The sequence below is a fragment of the Megascapheus bottae genome, chromosome 20 (assembly GCF_031878675.1).
Source record: "Megascapheus bottae isolate mThoBot1 chromosome 20, mThoBot2.hap1, whole genome shotgun sequence".
In the NCBI taxonomy this organism is placed as follows: domain Eukaryota; kingdom Metazoa; phylum Chordata; class Mammalia; order Rodentia; family Geomyidae; genus Megascapheus; species Megascapheus bottae.
This window is the reverse complement of record NC_143528.1, coordinates 16,577,078-16,598,541: the sequence shown is the minus strand read 5'-3', so window position 1 is coordinate 16,598,541 and position 21,464 is coordinate 16,577,078. Positions and strand designations below refer to the sequence as shown.

The window sequence follows — 21,464 nt, the reverse complement described above, 5'->3', positions numbered from 1 at the left end:
ACTAAGATAGAATGTATCTTTGTAGGTAAAGCTAGATATCAATCATTTCATGAGAATGGCAGACCCGTTATGGCAGACAAAATAAAATCAAGTTGTTGAAAAACATTTTTTCCTGAGAAAATCATTTTATGAACTGAGTCCTAAAACTATAAACCAGGATAATCTTAAAACTCAAAAGTACAATAAGTCAGAATGTAATAAACTCCAAAAAGTTCAAGAAAGAATAATACTCATTAGTAACAATTCTTCTTGTCAGGTGCAGTGGCTCACGCCTGTAATCCTAGCAACTCAGGAGGCTGAGATCTGTGGATCCAGCCACAGATCTGTGGTTCAAAGCCAGCCCAGGCACTAAAGAACATGAAACTCTTATCTCCAATTAACCACTAGAAAACCACTGTGGCTCAAGGGGTAGGGTGGTAACCTTGAGCTGAAGAGCTCAGGGACAGCACCCAGGCCCAGAGTTCAAGCCCGATGACCAATAGGGAAAAAAATAATAATACTTCTCCAAAAAAACTTAAAAGCAAAAAAGCAAAAATTTAACTCTTTAAGGAGGGAGGAAGAAAAGTGGTAGAAACTACGATATACAAGCTGTTAACTAGAAACAAAATTTAAAAGAGGACAAAAAAATTCTAAAGGATATCATTAGTAACCTAGAATTTTCTTCCTTTCAAATGTCACTAGCTTTAAAAATAATCAAGTTACTTTACTAGGAAAACTTTCACTTAACGTTTAATTAAATATGTATGCAGCAGATTATTAAACCTTGTCTTCAAATTCTTGTCCAGAAAGACAAAACAAAGCAAACAACAGTCAAAATATCTAGAGGTAAATATTTGTCATAAAAAGAAAATATAGGGGTTAGGAGTTTGGCCTAGTTGGTAAAGTGCTTGCCTACAGAATGCAGGAAGACCAGAGTTTGATTCCTCGGTATCACATACATAGAAAAAGCCAGAAGTGGTGCTGTAGCTCAAATGGCAGAGCTCTAGCCTTGAGAAAGCTCAAGGACGGTACTCAGGCCCTAAATTCAAGCCCCAGGACAAAAAAAAAAAAAAAGTATAATAAGTATTTCTCTAAACAATGGAAATGAGTTCCAACAGTAACACAGACACAAATAAAAAAAAATAAGGTGGGTTGAAAGATATATGGGTGAGAATATTGAAAAGGTAACACTGATGAAGACATACATTCATAAACTGCTTTGTTACATGGCAACTCTTTTGTACAACTACTTAAAAAACAAAAGCATTTCTTTCTTTTTCTTTTTTTTTTTTTTTTTTTTTTGGCAGGTCCTGGGGATTGAACTCTGGGCCTGGACACTGTCCTTGGACACTTTTTTGCTCAAGGTTACAGCCAGCTTTTTCTAAGTATGTGGTACCGAGGAATTGAGCCCATGGCTTCATGCATGCTATGCAAGCACTATACCACTAGGCTAAGCTCCTGGACCAGCATTTCTTTTATAAAGGAAAGCTAATAGTTTATTCTGCTTTCCTTTTGTTTCATGGATGACACAGGAAGGCAAAAATTCAAGTATCAAAGTAATGAGCAAGCACAAGCATCTGATATAAAAGGCCAAAATAACTAATAAGTTCGAGTGTGATGTATATTTTGAGGTTTTAATAGTAAAAATGGTATTTACATTTAAAATTCTTTATTAATTAAAATCAGATACCATATATAATAATCTATGGAAAGGTAAATATAACAGCAGAAAGAAATAGAAATATGAAGAGACAGCAATTTATTAATATAAATTAGTGTGATTAATGAGGTTAATACTACTAAGTTATACTTAAGGCTAATAGCTAAAATAGAAAAGCAATAAAGAATATGAAAAAAAGAGGTACTCATTTAGACACTTCCAAAATTAATATTGTGAAGTATACCTTTAAGAGAAATCCACTTTTTTGGTTATATTCCTATTCGGTTTTAATCCCCTGTCATTCTGAGGAGGTCTGTAACTTTTCAATTTTGGACTTGTAGTAACTTCAACGTCTGAAACCTGTTCTTGTGAAGCTGAATTCCCTAGTTTGTCCTCAATGCATGGCTATAAGATGTCTCTTGTATTATATATAAATTATATACATGTACATACATATATATACACACACACATATATTAACATATATTATATATTATATATGCTAATATATATGTATTACATGTATTTCTTTTCTTTTTATTTTTTTTCCAGTCCTGAACTCAGGGCCTGGGCATCATCCTTAGACACTTTTTGCTCAAGGCTATCTAGTGCTCTGCCACTTGAGCCACAGCACTTCGGCTTTTTTATGTATATGGCACCAAGGAATAAAACCCAGGGCTTTGTGCTAGGCAAGTACGATACCACTAGGCCACATCCTGCTTAACACTAAGCCAGCCTTGTAAATACAAAAAATTCTTGGCCCATCTTTCTACCCCATTCCCAAGTGGTAATAAATTTAGTAAGACTATGTTTTATTATACCAATCTTTTGCTTATTGTAATTAAATCAACAACTTCTAAGATATATAAAACTGCTAAAACATACTTTAAACATTAATTCTGATACATATTAATAAATTTTCATAACAACACTATTTTGTTACTATGAAAGTAATTCTCATCATGGTATATACTTTAGACTTACAGATAAATTACAATTCCATTATATCATTTCCTACACCTTCCCAACAAATTCCTTTACCCACACTGCCCTTTCCAATTTTACTAATAGGTTAAAAAAAAAAAAAGTATTCCCAATACCACTGTAAACAGAACCTATGTCTCTACAGCAGAATCCCATTTTCAACAACTGTTTTGATTAATCCCTTCTGAGTGTTTCCTGGTATAATAAGGTAAAAAAAAATTTTGAAATTTCCTACTTAAATTAGAAAGGGCAGCGAAGACAAAAGAGACAGATAAGAAACTATTCAGGTCAATAATAAAGGAAACAAACCCTCAGTTTCCTAATGCTGAGTAGCATTTTGGAACATACCTCAACAATGAAGAGATATATATGGTTATCCTTTCAAAAGAAAAGTCATCTAAAGCTTACTAAGGCATGATTATAGGCATATCTGTTAAAATAAATGATTAAAAACAGTAATTTTTGAAACACTAACATGTATTAACAAAGTCTAATCTACAAACCTCCACTAAAAGCTTTAAAAATTACTTTTGCCAAAGGACGTACTTTTATAAATTTCATGTCAGTCAGAAATTACACATTTCTTATTTTTCTTAAAGAAAATAACAATGGGGCCGGGAGTTTGGCCTAGTGGTTAAAGTGCTTGCCTAGCATGCATGAAGACCCAGGTTCGATTCCTTGGTACCACATACATAGAAAAAAAGCTGGAAGTGGTGCTGAGGCTCAAGTGGTAGAGCTCTAGCCTTGAGAAAGTCCAAGGACAGTGCTCAGGCCCTGGGCTCAAGCCCAGGACTGGCAAAAAAAAAAAAAAAAAGAAAATAACAATGTAAAAATGCTATCCCAGACCTATTTACTTGTCATTATTTCAACTTTTTGATATTTGTTATTACAATCTAAAAAAGGAAAAATTGTAATATAATAAAATTTGTCCTCTGTGGCAAATGAACATGGAGCTCTCGAGTTGACTACATGTTTAGTAGTCATTAGTATTATTACTGATTACTAACAGCCCTTATAGCCACAATAAATTTTACCTTTCCTAATGTTTTTTAAAATTAGGACAATTGTGCTAAATGAAACTAGACAAAGTTTCTAAAAGATAAAAGTTCTGAAATGACTAAATATTCAATGCAATCACTGTATTTTTAATTCTAGTATATTAAAGTTTTAAACCTCCATGTTTAAGAAATGTATACAGCATTAACAACTTGAGGGTTTCTTCCCCAGAATACATTTTTTATTAAAGAATGTCTATTAAGATATCATCTTGAAAAATGGAGGAACGTTTAAAACTTCATTTCCAGTGCTTTAGTTACCAAAATGCCGCTTACCGTGGTATCTGAAGCCTCAGACTGCACATCTATGTTTAGCGATGTGCTCTCAGCTACAGAACCAGATCCCACAGCTGAGTCTATAGTCCGAACATCCTCCTCCTCATTTTCTCTAGCCTGAAATATTTTAGTGGTACAAATCATACAACTATTAAAAAGGGCAATAAAATGTTATAATGGATGTCACAAGCTTTTAAAATATATTAATTCCTCGGGAGTAGCATCAGAATATCATTAATGTATATATACTGATATATTTTAAACATAACTTGATATATTACTTAAAAGGTCCAAAACTTACAAGGATTTTTTGGAGAAATTTCATGTATGACTTTTCTTGTTCTTTAAGGTGATTTATTAGATGAGTAAGGCGCTCAACATTAGCAGATCTTTCATTTTTTTCCACAAGGTCTTCTCGCATAGAACTAGCCTTAGTAATATAGTCACGAATTTGAACAAGCCTACTTACAATCTATAAGGCAAGTGTTAAAAAGAATAAAAACAAGTAGCTTCATCATATAAATGTATATATACAAGATGCACAAGCAAAACAAACTTTAACCAGAACAGAACAACACTAAAAATTTCAATCACCACCAACTTAAAAATTAATTTAGTAATTATTATTTATGTGAAAATGGAACAATAAAACTTACTGAAATTTATTTGGAAAGACTGTGGAGCTGAGAGAAAGTGATGGAAGTGGTGAATCTAATCTAATTACACTACACTATGTATACATAAATGGATATGTCAAATGAAACCCACTTGTACAATTGATGCTAATAAAAAATATGAAAAAATGTTTTCTTTGTTTTTGTGCCAATCCTGGGGCTTGAACTCAGGGCCTGAGCACTGTCCTTGGGCTTTTTCCAAAAGGGTAGCACTCTGCCACTTGAGGCACAGCATCACTTCTGGCTTTTTCTATGTATGTTAACCTAGGAATCGAACCCAGGTCTTCGTGCATGCTAGGCAAGCATTCTACCCCTAGGCCAAACTCCCGGCCCCAAGAAAAAAATGTTTCTAATATACAAAAATATCTAATAGAAGCTCCCTTGTACAATTACTTAAATTTTTTTAACTTATAACAATCTTAAAAGGCAGAGCTGGGAGCCTAAAAAGCACCAAGTGAACAGGCACCTCAAATAAATTTGAAGCCCTGCAATCAAACTCCAGTACTACCAAAAACTTTTCACTAGAAATTAACAATGCAGTATTTGGTAAGTAAAAACATACATTTTAAAGCTTTAACATTTGAAATTTGTAAAAATAAGCAAAAAAAAACAACAACAACAACAACAAAAAAACACATTACCTGACTGCTTTCCATTGCAGGCTCACCTCTCCCATCTTCTTCTGATACATGACAATTTTGTAAAAGGTCATTACTTAGAGCAGATGCAAACAACTTTTTACATTGAGCTGATCCAACCATATCTCTTTTTTGAAGACCTGCAGTAGTATCTTTGCTCTTGTTAGTATTAATCTGCATAGGTAAAAAGTTGAAGGGCTTTCGGTTTTCACTAAGCTGACGTTTGTTGTTGGCAGCTGTTGCTCTACCTTGAGAATCACTTCCAATGCTTCTCTACACACACACAAAAAAAGCAAATCTAACATTAATCTTTTAACAAATGTGAAAAAACTCAATGTTCTTAGTTGCACTATCAGATATACTGAGGTATATTCAAAAATATTTCAGAGCTTCAGATTTATAGAAGTGTTTTACTAAAAGAATGAAAACAATCAGCATTCTTTAATCACTACATTTTGCTAAAACAATTCATTTGATGACTATGAACAAGTTACATACTAAGACTAATCAAATCTGCAACTGATACTGCTGTTATTTGCTTACAGAATTCTCACAGGCTCTAAGCTCAAGAAATTAATGCTAATATGCTCATGAACACAGAGTTGTCTACTATATGAAGCACTATTTGAAAAGGTACTTTAAGGATGGGGATAAGGCTCATAGATAGTTTGCTTAGCAAGTTTAAGGCCCTGGCATCAATCACAAGCCCTATAAATTTAGGGAATAAAACTATCAGTTTTATAAACTAGTAAAGTATTCCATAATTAGAATAGTCATTTACATCATCAGACTTAAATCTACCATGTTTGGGAACCTATTTGCTTCTGCAAACTAGAGATGCATCAGTAAATTACTGACCAAGAGTTCACTATTACTTCTATTTGCTTTCAGTGGTTATAAATACAAATGTTTTATTCTAAATTTAGATAATCCAACATATACTACACTTACCAATATTTATAGTAAGCTTAATTTTATTCAGTTAATAGCATGCAATATTTACTTTTATAATAAACTAATTTGTTAATTAGCAATACCAAATCCAGAAAGTTGTACACTACAAACGACTCTTCAAGACACAGTACGATCACTGATTAAAACTCTTTCCACATGTATTAAAATTTCCTTTTACTAAAACATGTTTGTACTTCTTTATGGGTCACAATATAATTAAATACACATGCAGAAAGCCTAATGATCAAATTAGGGTAATGAATGATTGCATTCCCTCAAACATTGATCGTTTCTTTGCTTTAGCACTTCCATACTCTGTTTCAACACATCTTGTAAAATCACGATGCTTAACAACCTCTTGAAAATTACACCATTCTGACCATGATTTAGTGTCCTTTTTGTCCTGACTTTGTCATTTCTCCCACATCCTTTCCTAGTAACCACTTTCCGTAAGACGGGCTTTTTATCTTTTGGTCTGATTCAAACTGGGACTGATGGTTTTGCTCACTGGCTAGTGCTCTACTAACTGAGCCCCCGAAATGGGAAAAGGAGAAGAGAAAGGAAACACTGAAGTGTAAAAAGGTTCAAAGGATGTTATATACATATGTATACCTAGACTACACACCACACACAAATATAGATTAAACCCACCAAACACTGCTTGATAAAGGAGAAGGGAAGGAAAGAAAACCCCAAGATTCACTTTTACAGGAAACATTTAAAAATCAAATTCAAAAGCAAGGTTTTTTACCAAAACTGATGATACTTAATAAAGTTTATATTCAGAGCTCATTTAAAAATTAGCTCTGGGGCCAGGAGCATAGCCTAGTGGTAGAATGCTCGCCTAGCATGCACAAAGCCCAGGGTTCGATTCCTTGGTACCACATATACACAAAAGTCAGATGTGGTGCTGTGGCTCAAGTGGTAGAGCGCTAGCCTTGAACAAAAAGTGTCTGACAGTGCCCAGGACCTGAGTTCAAGCCCCTACTCTGGCAAAAAAAAAAAAAAAAAAATTAGCTCTGAATAGTTTGTACAAGATGTCATTTAATTTTTGTCTTTTATTCTTTTACTTTTAAAGTTAACATACATTTGCAGTATAAGAGAATTATACACACAATACTCTTAAAACAAATTCACTTCTGTATTTTCTTTTCTTCCTCTCTCCCGTTTCAAACAGTGTTTGGTGAGTTTAATTGTGTGGTATGCAGTTGGGGTATACATATGTATATAAAATCCCTTGAACCTTTTTTCTCTACTCTTCCCATTGATTTTTTTCTCCTCCACTGACATTTCCCCACCTCCACCTTTTCTTTTTCTCGGTAGTAGGCCTTGAACTCAGGGCCTGGATACTGAACCTGAGCTCTTTCATTCAAGACTAGCATTCTATCACTTTGAGCCACAGTGCCACTGCTGTTTTTCTGGTGGTTAACTGGAAATAAGAGTCTCACCAACTTTTCTACCAAGGCTGGCTTTGAACCATGATCCTCAGATTTCAGCTTCCTAAGTAGCTAGGATTACAGACTCATTCTCATATTCTTAAAACAAAATAACCCATTTCAAGTATTTCCCCACAGTCATAACTTTATTTTTAAAATAATTCACAAACCAGGGCTAGGAATGTGGCTTAGTGTTTGCCTAGCATGCATGAAGGCCTGGGTTTGATTACTCAGTGCCATATAAACAGAAAAAGCTGGAAGTGGTGCTGTGGTTCAAGTGGTAGTACTACCCTTACACAAAAGAAGCTCAGGAACAGTGCCCAGTCCCTGAATTCAAACCCCATGACTGGCCAAAAAAAAAGAAAGAAAATAATTCACAAACCTGATCTAAATCACTGAAATTTATCCGCTGTTTAAGTTTCTCTAATTCTGCCTGCTCTGGGACAGACATCTGAGTCATATATCTACTGTGTGGAAACGTATGTGGAGTCTTTGTTCTTCGCCTTCCAACTCCTGGTGATGACTCCGGAGAAATATCATTAGTTACCCTTTTATCACTTTCTACACCAAACTTTTTCTTATTCTTTTCTGATGATCTATTTGCCTTCTTCTGTTGGCAACCCCAATCCTTTAAAAAAGGAAAGGCAAAAGCAAAAGTTAATCTGGCCTCTATCAAATCAGGAAAAAAATTTTGTACACTTAAAAAAATTTGATAAGCCTTAAAATTGAATTACACTTTTTGATATAGACATTCTTTCCCCAAGACATTTATTTCTACCAACTTATTTTCCTCTCGTGTCCATTCTAACTTTATCCTTTTTTTATTTTTAAGAAATTAATTGTAAACATAATGTACAGAAGGGTTAAAATTATATAAATCAATTACTGAGTGCATTATGGATATATTTTGACAGTACAATATTTTATTATAGTATGCTTCTTTTTCCTCCTCCAGATTCTTTTTTTTTTTTAATTTTATTTTATTGTTGGGATGAAGTAACACTGTTACTTCTTTCCATGTTTTCACCCCTCCCACTCATCTTGTTTTTCCCTTGCCTTCCCATTTTCAAGTACACAAATAACCATATATATACAATAAACTAGGCACCAAAATCAGATTTGTGACTGCTGTTTTTAATGTACTGTGAAGCTATTTTTTTTTCTTTTCTTCCCCTTAAGGTTTATCTCATGTTATTACTGTATCTCACTTTATCCTTCAAAAACCTAATTACTGGGATAGAGTGTGGCTTCGTGGTAGAGTGCGTGCCTAGCATGCACAATGACCCAGGCTTGACTCCTCAGTACCACGTACATAGAAAAAGCTGGAAATGATGCTATGGCTCAAGTGGTTGAACACTAGGTCTTGAGAAACCCCAAGGACAATGCTCAGGCCCTGAGTTTAAGCACAGGACTAGCCAAAAAAAAAAATACTTATTATAGGTCATTGGCCAAAATAAATCCCAAAATTGCAACCAATGATCAATTTAGACATATTGTAATATTTTTATTGCTACTTCACCGATTATAGAGGAATTAGACAGGATACTGCTCTAATCATCAGGTAAGACTGAGTTTCTGTCTAGGGCTGGCTTTAGATTAAGTTCTAACATATTCACATTGGAAGACATTTAGTTAGTGCTAAAATAAAAACCATACTGGGCTCATGCCTATAACCTTAGCTACTCAGGAGGCTGAGATCTGCACACTACAGTTCAAAGCCAGTCCAGGCAATACAAAGCCCAGAAACTCTTATCTCCAAATTAATCACTAGAAAACAGGAAGTGGGGCTGTGATTCAAGGGTAGGGCAGTAGGCCTGAGCTGAAGAGCTCAGGGACAGCACCCAGGCCCAGGGGTAGGGCAGTAGCCTTGAGCTGAACAGCTCAGTGACAGTGCCCAGGCCAGAGTTCAAGCCCCATGACCAAAAAAAAAAAATCATTATGATTATCTTTCCTATAATAATACCTGACTTTTTACTGTCATTTTATCCCAAGTCATGTTTCTACTAACTTTTAATACTGCTTACCCCATCCTTTGTAGGCCATAGATGTCTGGAAAATACATATCTAAATTGGGATAACCATATTTAAAATTTTCAACTTGGAATTAAAAGGCAAATCAGTAGATAATTTTAACTATAACTAAAATTTTTAGAATTTAGAATACATCCTAAACACATTCTAAATCTGTATTCTAATTTAGAACACAGCCAGAGTATACCACATGAACTAGAAGATGGTTTGTGAAGACAAAAGTGAAGGAAACACAAGGGTAATAGAAACACAATAATGAAAAAATAATTCTGACAACTTTCTTCTTCCTTCCTTTACAACAGACTCCATAAAAAAACCTTACATTCTTTTTCACCTAAGCAAATTCAAGTTGATCTAATTATCTATAACCAAATAATAGTAATTAGTAATAAATACTCCAGAATTTTTAATATAGTTCCAGTAATATTTACATTGTTTCAGTGAGTTAAACTTGATTAAAGGTGCATTTTAACATTACTGGTCAACAACACACCATCTACAGTAAGATAGCATACCATGTTGTTAAGTCGATCATCAACACACTCACTGCTCCAGCTGGGTAAATCTTGATCATTCATACTTTCTTCAAAAGGACCTCCTCCTGTGGCCATACTGGCTCTCAAAAATAATTATCTGAAAAATGATAAAGACTTAACTTTTTTCCTGATTTAAAAAATGATTTATTTACTTATGTAGACACTGATGATTAATGCAAGGCCCTACACATGCTAGGCAAACATCCTCTGCTGAGCTATGTTCACAGAATCCAAACTTAGTTTAATACATAAAAAAAAAACTTTATGAAACACTAATTTTAAGAAATAAAAAGAGCTATTGTCAAGAACACATCACAATTGGTTTACTTGCTAAAGATATATTATATAGCTAGAATAACTGAAAAGAAAATCTCTATCCACAATGTATACAAGTCTATATACTGTTAAGATTATGTTACTGCCAGGCACGGTGGCTCACACCTGTAATCCTAGCTACTCAGGAGGCTGATATCTGAGGATCAAGGTTCAAAGCCACCCAGAGCACAAAAGAACCTGAGACTCTTATCTCCAATTAACCATTAGAAAATGGGAAGTGGGGCTTGTCTCAAGGGTAGGGTGATATCCTTGAGCTGAAGAGCTCAAGGACAGCACCCAGGCCAAGTTCAAGCCCCATGACCCACTAAAAAAAGATTATGTTATTTAAGTTAACATAATGCAAACCTAAAAGGTAATGAGGTAGGAAAACAACATTACTAATAGACCAAAAATTTCTCTTAGAAAACAAAGTGTCTTTGATTGTAAACTTTAGAAAAAAAGTGATACCTCAAGATAATGAACATTTCTTTTGTGCCAACAATCTAAATCTGAAAAGGTTAGAATTGTTCTACACCAAACAAAAGAGTTTGGCTTAAAAAAAAAAAAAAATACCATCAGGCCAGGAGCATGGCCTAGCATGCACAAAACCCTAGGTTTGATTCCTCGGTAGCACATTTACAGAAAAAGAAAGAAATGGTGCTGTGGCTCAAGTGGTAGTGGACTAGCCTTGAGAAAGCTCAAGGACAATGCCGAAGTCCACCTGAGTTCAAGTCCCAGGACTGGCAAAAAGAAAAAAAAAAAAGACTACCATCAGAATAGTAAGTAAAGTGATCAAAAAACAAAAAACATTAAGATGGGTAAAGTGAGCCAGGTGCTGGTGGCTCTTGCCTGTAAATCCTAGAAGGCTGAGATCTGAGGACAGTGGGTTGAAGCCAGTCCTGCAGGAAAAGTTCTTAAGTCTCTTATCTCCCATTAACCACCTAAAAGAAAGAAGCAGAGCTGTGCCTCAAGTGGTAGTGAGCCTTGACCAAAATAGATCAGGGACAGCGCCGGGTTTTGATATTCAAGACCCAGGACTGGCAACTCCCCCCAATCCACTCCAATAAAATAAATCCAATAAAATCTAAGACTGCAATAGTTAAAAAATATTTTATAAATGAGGTTAAAAATACTTTACAGAAAAAAATTTACAAATAAGACTGACAAACCTTTAAGTCTAATTAACCAAAAGAAAAGATCAGTTTGAAGCCAGCCCAACAGGGTAAGTATGAGCCTCACATCTCCAAGTAGAGCCAAGTGTAATAACGGGTCAAGTATTAGAGTGCCAGCTTTGAGCAAAAAAAAAAAAATCTAAGGGACAGCACCCACACCCTGAGTTCAATCTGCCCCAGTAATGGCACAAACGGAACAAACACTAATAGTGCTCCCCTAACTTCTTCATGAAATAGCAGGGTAAGAGGGAGCACTACCAGACACATTCTACAAAGCCAAAGCTGGGATGAAAAGCATAAACAATGTGGCCCTTTTAACCTAATGAAACAGGGTCTCACAAAACTGTACAGGCTTGCCTCAAACCACAATTTTCCCTATTGCTGCCTTCCCAGTAGCTAGAATTACAACCACATGCTCAATTGAGATTCAACTCATTTATCAACCACAGAAAAATAACTTTAATAGCTGTTTGTTTCATAGTACAAGAGCATCCCAATTCTGTATAGATTACATCACATAGTTATATTCACAACATTTGTAACATATGAGTTAATTAGTAAACAATAAATGCCCTAGTTTATTTTTTTTTTGGTCAATTGTGAGGCTTGAACTCTGGGCCTGGGCACTGTCCCTGAGCTCTTCAGCTCAAAGCTAGCACTCTACCACTTGAGCAATACCTCCACTTACAGTTTTCTGTTGTTTAATTGAAGATAAAGTCTCACAGACTTTAGTGCTTGGGCTGGCTTTGAACCGTGATCCTCAGATCACAGCCCCCTGAGTAGCTAGGATTATAGGCATGAGCCACCAGTGCCTGAAAATAAATGCCCTAGTTTATTCATGATGTTCATAAATTAATTCTCTTCAAATAGAGAAAAGTTGACTTGCCCAACACCAAAATAAGGTTAAAAGTAAATAGGGAAAAAAATAAAAAATAAAAGTAAATAAATAAGTAAATAAATGAACAGGGGCTGGGAGTTTGGCCTACTGGTAGAGTCCTCGGTACCACACACATAGGAAAAAAAAAGCCAGAAGTGGTGCTGAGGCTCAAGTGGTGGAGCTCAAGCCCAGGACTGGCAAAAAAAAAAAAAAAAAAAAAGTAAATAGAACATTTAAATACATCTTAATACATTTAAAAACATCTTAATAAATTTAGTGCACATGCACACACACACACACACACACACACACACACAATCCAAAAACATTGGATCTCAGCATCATGATGAAGATTCCTTTTACAATTAACCTGTATATTAACAAAAATAAACATTAAGAAGTTCAAACATGTCTTGTCTGGAGTACAAGTACTAGGAGGAGGACAGCAGACTAGTGGGAGAGAGGAAAAGAGAGTTAAAAATAGCCTAAACTCTTTATATACAAACCTGAAAATGGAACAAGGAAAGTTGAGACCGTTTTGAGAAAGAGGAGGAAGGAGACAACAAAAGGATGTGACTGATCAAGATGAACTGTACACATAAATGGATGTTAAAATGAAACCCTCTTGTATAACTGAGGCTAGCAAAATAAAGTTTTCAGGGAAAAAAATGTAGGTTCCCACACTGGGCTCATGCCTGTAATCCTAGCTACCAAGTAGGCAAAGAATCAGAGGATCAAAGTTTCAACCCAGAAGAAAAGTCCTTAAGACTTCAGCTCTAAAAATAATCATTAAAAAGCTAGGCTATAGATGTGGTCAAGAGGTAGAGTGCCATACCTGTGAGCAAGAAACCAAATATACACCAGGCTGAGTTCAAGTCCTAGTAATGAATGAATGTAGTATCTCTGTAAATTGTATATAACTAATGAATGAATGTAGTATCTCTGTAAATTGTATATAACTAATGAATGAATATAGTATCTCTGTAAATTGTATATAACTAATGAATGAATATAATATCTGTCTAATTGTATATAACTAATAACTAGTATTTAGATGTACAGAAGGACTTCCAATAATGCAAAGATTAAGAATGTATACACAGAAAAAAATCAATTAATCAATTTAAGTAAAACATTTGGGACAGAGATGATAGCTCTTTGTGGCTATTATAATTTAGGAGATGAACGAGTGAAAAGATGAGTCCTAAAAGTTTCTACCTTGAACAACTGGGTATATGGTACACTCAAAGTTTTTATTTTTATTTTTTTATTGTATTTTATTACTGGGACAATGTATAGAGCAGTTACAGTTACATTTGTCTGGTAGTGGGTGCATTACTTCTCGATCAAAGTACTTTTAAAAGGACAAGTTCAGTCACTGAAAGAAGAAGATGATGAATTCAGTTTTAGAAATGTTGGGTCAGAAGTACTTAGGGTACACTCAATCTTACTAACAAAAATTCTTTTTAAAAGGCTGAGATGCCCTGAGCAACGGTGGCTCACACCTGTAATCCTAACTATTCACAAGGGTGAGATCTGAGGATTGAGGGTCAAAGCTAGCCTGTGCAGAAATGTCCCTGTGAGACTCTTTATTTCCAATTAACAATTCAAAAACCAGAAAAGGCACGGTGACTCACAGTGGCAGAGTCCTGGCTTTGAGCAAAAAGAGTTCAGTGACAGCACCCAGGCCCTGAGTTCAAGCCCCATCATGGACAAATAAAAAAGGTTGATATGACACTGAGATAATATAGAGTACAGAATGACTAAGGATAGCTCTGCGGACTTGGATAAAAGCAGAGACAATGAAATTAAGTTGGAGCTAATAAGAGAATTGGTGTGGTACATGACAGTAAAGGGTAACTGAAAAGGGACAAAATACATATTTTGCACTTTAAACATTCTTATGTACACTCTACGATATTCAAACATACGCTATGATTTTCATTAGCTATTTTCAACAGGCTTCCTTATCCTTTATTTTTATTTTTTTACTGTCAGTCCTGGGGCATGAACTCATGCCCTGGGAGTTGTCTCTGAGCTTTTTCACTCAAAGCTAGTGCTCTACTCTTTGAACTAGAGCTCAATTTTCAGTTTTTTGGTGTTTAATTGGAGATTGGAGTCTTAGAAGATTTTTTTGCTGGGGCTGGCTTCAAATTGTGATCCTCATCTCATACTCTTGATTACCTATGAGCCACTAACAGCAGTTCATTACATTAACTCTAGAAATACAAAATGAAAATATAAGTATAGCAATTTTAAGCTATTTGCAGTGGCTATAAAAAGAATTTCCTTAAGGGGCCTGTAGTTTGGCCTAGTGGTAAAGTGTTGCCTGGAATGCAAGACCTAGGTTCGATTCCTTGGTACCACGTACAAAGAAAAATATCTGGAAGTGGTGCTCAGACTCAAGTGGTAGAGCTCTAACCTTAAGAAAATCCAAGGACAGTGCTCAGGCCCTGAGCTCAAGCCCAGGACTGGCAAAAAACAAAGAAACAAACGAAAGTATTCAGGGCTGGGATATAGCTCACTTGTAAAGGTTGTAAACGTCTAGCCTAATATAACTGAGGTCCTGTGTTTGATCCCAACACCACTCAAGCTCTAGAGTTACAGTTACATAAGTCAAGTAGAATACATTTCTTTCTGGACAATGCCACCTTATTTTTCTTATTTTTAGTTTTCCAGAAAATCATAAACAAAATGCACTAGAATTGGGAACTACCATTTGTATTTTCCATTATAGTTTCATTTCAGTCATTCTGCATAAAAGTTTATAAATCTGGGGGTTTTTGTTGTTGCTGTTTTGAGAGGAAGGGGGAGGTATTAACACTAGTTTTTAAAGTAAAGGCAACTCTTGGCTTTTCCCCTCTCAGAGATGGCATTCTATCACTTAAGCCACATACCTAGTTCATCATTTTACTGGTTAATTTGAGAGTCTCTCTGACTTTTCTGCCCAAGCTGACTTTGCAATTTAATCCTCAGACTTCAGCTTCCTGTGTAGCAAGGATCACAGACTTGAACCATTAGCATTTTTTTTGTCATTTTTGTTTTGTCTTTCTTTTTCTGGTTGGTGCTAGGGCTTGTAACTCAAGACTTCAAGCTTTCACTTGAGTATTTTTAAATCACTTTTTCAATTACAGCTGCTGCTCTACCATTTAGCAATGCTACCAGTTTCTGTGTTGTTTTTTAAAATACAAAACAAGAGGGGGAGGGTAATGGGTACCAAGACATGTGAAAGGGTATCAATGTATGTGAATTAATGCACCTTCCATCTGGCAAATATCATGTAACCCTTTTACTAATTACAATAAAAAATAAATAAAATAAAATACAAAACAAGAATATATTGAGTTTTGAAAATGGAATTTAAACTTTTTTTCTCCTTCCTTCTCTTTTTCCTTCCTCACGTGTTCTCCCTCCCCATTTGTTCTTGTTGAAACAGAATCTTGCCAGGTAGCCAAACTTGCTTGGTAGCCCATGCTGGCCTTATGTTCCCAAATGCCTGTACTATAGGGATATACTCCAGAATTTTTTTCTTTAGAAAAAAGATTGAAAATTTCTAAAACACTTTTTTTTTTTTTAAGGGGGGAAGGTCATGGGGCTTGAACTCTGGGCCTAGGAGCTGTCCCTGAGCTCTTCAGCTCAAGGCTACTGCCCTACCCTTGAGCCACAGCCCTACTTCCCATTTTCTAGAAATTTATTGGAGATAAGAATCTCTCAGTTTTGGCTTTGTATTGCCCGAGCTGGCTTTGAATGTGATCCTCAGATCTCAACCTCCTGAGTAGAAAGGATTACAGGCATGAGCCACCGTGTGCCCACCTCTAAAACAGTTTTAAACAAAACTTTTAATTCCTATTCTTTAGCCATTCACTTTGTAAATTGCCCATACCAATTACTTTGTCTCAGTGAGTTAAAATTCTTCAGTACTGACTTAATAACTTAACCCTTGGCAATGCACAAATCTTAATGTTCACAGTAATTTTAGACAATTAAAAGAATGTCAAGGGGTCGGGAGTTTGGCCTATGGTAGAGTGCTTGCCTAGCATGCACGATGACCCAGGTTCAATTCCTCAGTACCATATACACAGAAAAAGCAGGAAGTGGTGCTGTGGCTCAAGTGGAGCTCTAGCTTTGAGAAAGCACAAGGACGGTGCTCAGGCCCTGAGCGCAAGCCTGATACTGGAGAAAGAAAGAAGGAAGGAAGGAAGGAAGGAAGGAAGGAAGGAAGGAAGGAAGGAAGGAAATAGGCATAACTTAAAAATCAAGTAAGTTTATAAATAAAAGGTAAAGTTAACTAACAGAATTGTAAGGAGATAACTTGAGATTAAATGGATTTAGAATGATAGGTTATATGAACAATTATCACATGACAAATTCACACACCACACTGAAAAAACTCTGAAGACAAATTTCAAAAGATACCACATACACCATTCTAGTAACTACTAGCAATAGCATTGGCTCTTTCAGTGAGACACAAATGGCATGCTGAAAAGCAGAGCAGCAGAGAAAAGGCAGCAGCAAACCCAGAAACTTTACTAAGTGAACACTCCATCATATACTTATTTTTGAATAAGTGTTGTCCACCATAAAATATTACAGTTCTTCAAGTATAATGCAAAGGAATATATAACCACATCAAATTACCTCTTCAGATGCTAGTTTTTGTAGCTCAGAAACAGCACCTTTCCTGTCCACTCTTCAAAGCTGTTGTCTGCTTATTAAAAAATAAAACACAACAATAAACAACTCGGGCAAATTTTTACATTAGGAATTATAGAACAACAAACCACATTTGTGGCTTGAAATGTTAGGATGTCAATAAAAGAAAAAAAAATGTATCAACATTTTCAGTTCAAATTACCTTATTTTGGAAACCAACTCTTCTAAGATCCCACCAAACACTAAAATAATCATTTAGCATCTAATTATCATTATCATTAAAGACTGTGGGCAAATTTATTCTCGAAACTGATCAAGTCTTTTTAACTTCCTGTCACACAAACTATTCAAAAACTCATTTTTTTAAAAAAAAAAGGTGCCTATTTAAATGCTAGTTGCCTCTTAATAAAATAATCTTGACACGTTTAAAAAGTGTACCTTTAGTTTAAAAAGTCTATATTAATGGCATCCAGTAGCTCTCACCAGGAAGGTGATAGGGAAAGAAAGAAACGGAGCAGGTGCAACCGACGCTCTACAACACCCACTGGGGTAACCAGAGAAGACCAGAAGGCGGAGTCTGATCGACGGTTAAGGGGTGGAGGTGGTAGGGGCGGCCAGAAAGCCCGCTTCTTTCAGCGCCAAAACACGGTCTGCTACCGGTAGCTCATAACTACTCATAACTACACGTACTTCAAAACCAGACAGGACAGACAGATGAACAGATGGACGGATTGGATGGATGGATAAAAATGTGTGTACATATAACTGTATGTATATCGATATATACAGATATATGTACACACATACATGTACACACACCTGTACATATGCATACACATGGAGATGCACATACGAATCCATGCGTACATAAGTATGTGTGTATGTATGTACGTATATTAAATATATATGTATATGAACATATATTGCACGCACATAGGTATGTATGTGGATAAGGCGAGCTCCAGAAGGGTGGACCCGGGAATGAAAAGTTCGCTCTACTTAGCGTCCCGGCAGGGCCTAAGGCGCAAGACCATCTCCCGCAAAATCCCCAGCACCAGGGCTTGCAAAATAAGCAGCAAATCCCCGTCGGCTTCTGGGGGCTCGGTGCGATCGGACGGGACGTGCAGTGAGGCCCGGAGAGCGGATGGCGGGAGGGGGCGTGGGGAGACCTCTGAAGTTAAGTCTTTCCGAGGCACACACCCCGCCAGGAACGCCCACCGCCGGGCCGGGGAGGCGGCAGAGGCCGGCGCCCTCAGCACGGCGCGCGGCCCGGCCTCCCCTCCGCCCCGGCCTCCGGCACCCGGTGTGGAGCGGAGTGGAATGTGGAGGGTGGGGTGGGACGGAGCGCGGTCACGGGGCCACCGGCCGCCCAGGCCTATGTCTTTAGGAACTCGACCGTGGGCCCCACCTCACAGCAGGGGGGGCTCGGCTTCCACCGCGCGGCAGGGGCAATGGCGGGGCGTCTTCCCCGCCCTCCCCTCGGGAGGCGGGGAGGCCACGGGGGGCTTCCGCAGTCGCCGACGCGGCCCGGGTGCTCGCCCCGGAGATGGCGTCCGTCGGCCCGGTCAGCCCTGGGGGCCAAAGGCTGGCAGCACGAAGACCCAGGAGCCTCGGAGGGGGCGTGGGCCCCGGCCAAGCCCGGTGGGGATCGCGCGTCCCGGGCCTGTCGTCTGGCCGCCCATCCGCCCAGGACGCGCTGTCCTCGGTTGCCAGGGACCGGCGACGCGCAGGCTTTACCTGTAAACGAAGCAGCTCCCCCGGCCGAGGCCCAAGCAGTGGTGGGCAGGCCCCCAGAACCCGCCACCGGCGGCAGTTCTTCCTCAGACGGCGCAGCAGGGAGGCCCACAACTTCCCTGCTGACGGCCTGGAGCCCAATGGCCGCCTTCCCTACCTCGGCTGCTCGGCGCCAACCGCCGCAGCCAGCGCCATCTTAGGACCTCATCGTGGTGGGAGAAGAGGGGAGGGGGAACCGCAGAGGGGGGCAACGCGCGGCGGGACGTGCGCCGTTTCCTTGACAACGGCCTGCGCGCGGCAGAGAACCCGTCCCGGCGGCTCGAGCCGCATTGCGCGCTAGGCTGCAATCACGTGACCCGCGGCTGTCTGAGGGAGCCGACTTACTTCATCCAACAACCCGAGACTGTATCCCAGAATGCCCGCTCCACCCGATTTAGTCGACGCTCTCACCCACCCCCCCCCACCATCTCGTGCAGAAGGCCGGGACTACAAATCCCACAGTGCTGCGCGCCCCGGGCCACTCTAGGCCTGAGCGGAAGTGGGTTGACCCTCTGGGTCCCTGGGGGAGCCAACTCCGGAAGGTGCCGGAAGGAATGGGGAAGGGTCACACAGCATTTTTAGTCCCTCCGCACCCACGTTCCTGCCACTCTTGGAAGGAAACAAAAGGGCCTGTGCAATCTAGTTGGGCCTTCTGAAGTTAACGCAGGAGATAAATCCACACATGTATAGCTAGTATGAATTTATAAGTATTGCTACTAATTAGTGCCACCTTGGATCTGATGTCCCAATTTTTTCCTTACGAGAAACACATGATTTTAATCAGAACTTGATCTCGAGGAAATTTTCTCCTCACAACTTGTAGTCTCTGATTTCCCCTTTTACGTAGTCTTCTAAAGGTTAGCAAACTGAGGTCATCGCTTTTTATAAACCATGGAGGATTCAAGTGACAAGGCCTACAGTCTGCCAAGCACCTGTCGGTTTCCGTTGTGTGCAGTTGTACACCATGTTTAGGCAGCTTATCATTGTGGGATAAGAATTTGTTTTAATTCAAAATAAGGCTACGAATTGGAGAGTGGACTTCTGGGTTCCAACAACATCAAATAGCTCCCCTCAATCATCAACAGAAACTTTAAAACAAAGTAGAACAGCTGTAGCTCAGAACATCGTTTGAATACATAAACCTTGTGCAGCAATTTCGTATTGCATTCAGGTTTGGTGTTATAATGCTCATTGATATTATACATTCATTATACTTTATAGAATATTTCTAATATTGGTAAGTTACAAAGCTAAGAAAAAGATAGCCTCTGCTTTGAAGAGCTCATGTTTATTGAAATAGGATGTGATGTAAATTCTGTATTGTAAGCAAAAGGGCCTTGGACTGAAAAGGCTAAGAGTTGACACCCAGACCCTGAGTTCAAGCCTCGGTGTGTGTGACAACACACACACACACACACACACACACACAAGTGCTGTAGATGCTCATGACACAGAGCCACTAACCAATTTCCTGTTTATTGTAGTTTAGAATGTCCTACTGTAGCTGAAATGGTTATTTTAAAATTAATGGCAATGTTTAGTTACAGGTCAGAAGAAAAAATCAACAAAGAGCACAAGTTTTAACTGGTATAGCATTAGGTAGTACCATAATGAATAAAATAAAGGTACTTGAATTTTGATTAATGAATTAAGTTTCTGAGATATGTATGTTTCTTTGTATTTATCAAGATAGTGTTCAGGTAATACAACAGTATATTGTATTTCATTCTTTAGCTTTTAACTCTATTTTGTATGTTCTTTGTCTACATATGGATTATGAGCATAGCTAATAGTAAAAACCCTATCTTTTGTACTTTATGTTACCAACATCTTGCAGAGTCCATTTTTCTTGATACTAGATATTTTTAAAATTATGTAATACCTAGTTTTAGCCTGTAGATGGTGATAGAACTTAAAGGAAAAATCTTTGCCAGGCACTAGCATATATATATATTTTTTACACTGATACTTGGTAAAGATGAGTATAGGACTTAAGATACTTAGATATTTTAAGAATAATTCACTTAGTAATAAGAAATTAGACATGAAATTCTCTTGTTTGCTGCAAGAGCAAATTGGCAATAAAGAATATTCATCTCTGAAGAGGGTGGTAGCACTTTCCACTGCAGAATAACCTGCTTTCCCAGACAATTATAAATACTCTTCTCACAAGATACATATTATATGGAAAATGTACTCTATTTTTCCAGGCCAGAAGATAATTAGCTAATTGTCCTACTTAACTAACTGTAAGTTCAGTGAATTTTTTTTTTTTGCAATGGATCCATAAAATCTGGTCATTGTTTTGGGGAAATGTGTATAGAATCCATCACCCTTGAGCTATGGTTTCTGTTCAATATGGTTTTGTTCCACTGTGATTCTTTTTTAGGGCTAAACTGGGTGCTAATTGTGAGATATCGTCCTGGGAATAATCAGACAGCATTTGCA

General features: G+C 37.7%; 1 protein-coding gene across 20 annotated transcripts in view; it reads right to left on the bottom strand.

Moving 5' to 3' along the window:
- The window catches only part of Pcm1 (pericentriolar material 1), a 97,848-nt gene extending 78,471 nt beyond the window's left edge, over positions 1–19,377 (bottom strand). For 13 of the 20 annotated variants that reach the window (XM_090354023.1, XM_090354028.1, XM_090354027.1 and 10 more), the window contains exons 1-7: positions 18,981–19,216; positions 17,229–17,298; positions 10,203–10,320; positions 8,039–8,284; positions 5,270–5,539; positions 4,256–4,426; positions 3,955–4,071 (exon numbers count right to left, since the gene is read on the bottom strand). In XM_090354023.1, coding sequence (XP_090210149.1) covers positions 3,955–4,071; positions 4,256–4,426; positions 5,270–5,539; positions 8,039–8,284; positions 10,203–10,298 — 900 coding nt within the window. In that variant the 5' untranslated portion in view covers positions 10,299–10,320; positions 17,229–17,298; positions 18,981–19,216. Of the gene's footprint in view, positions 1–3,954; positions 4,072–4,255; positions 4,427–5,269; positions 5,540–8,038; positions 8,285–10,202; positions 10,321–17,228; positions 17,299–18,980; positions 19,217–19,361 lie in introns of those variants that run through there. The other 7 variants (XM_090354035.1, XM_090354036.1, XM_090354042.1 and 4 more) reach the window with 3 other exon arrangements.
- Between the last annotated feature and the right edge of the window lie 2,087 nt (positions 19,378–21,464).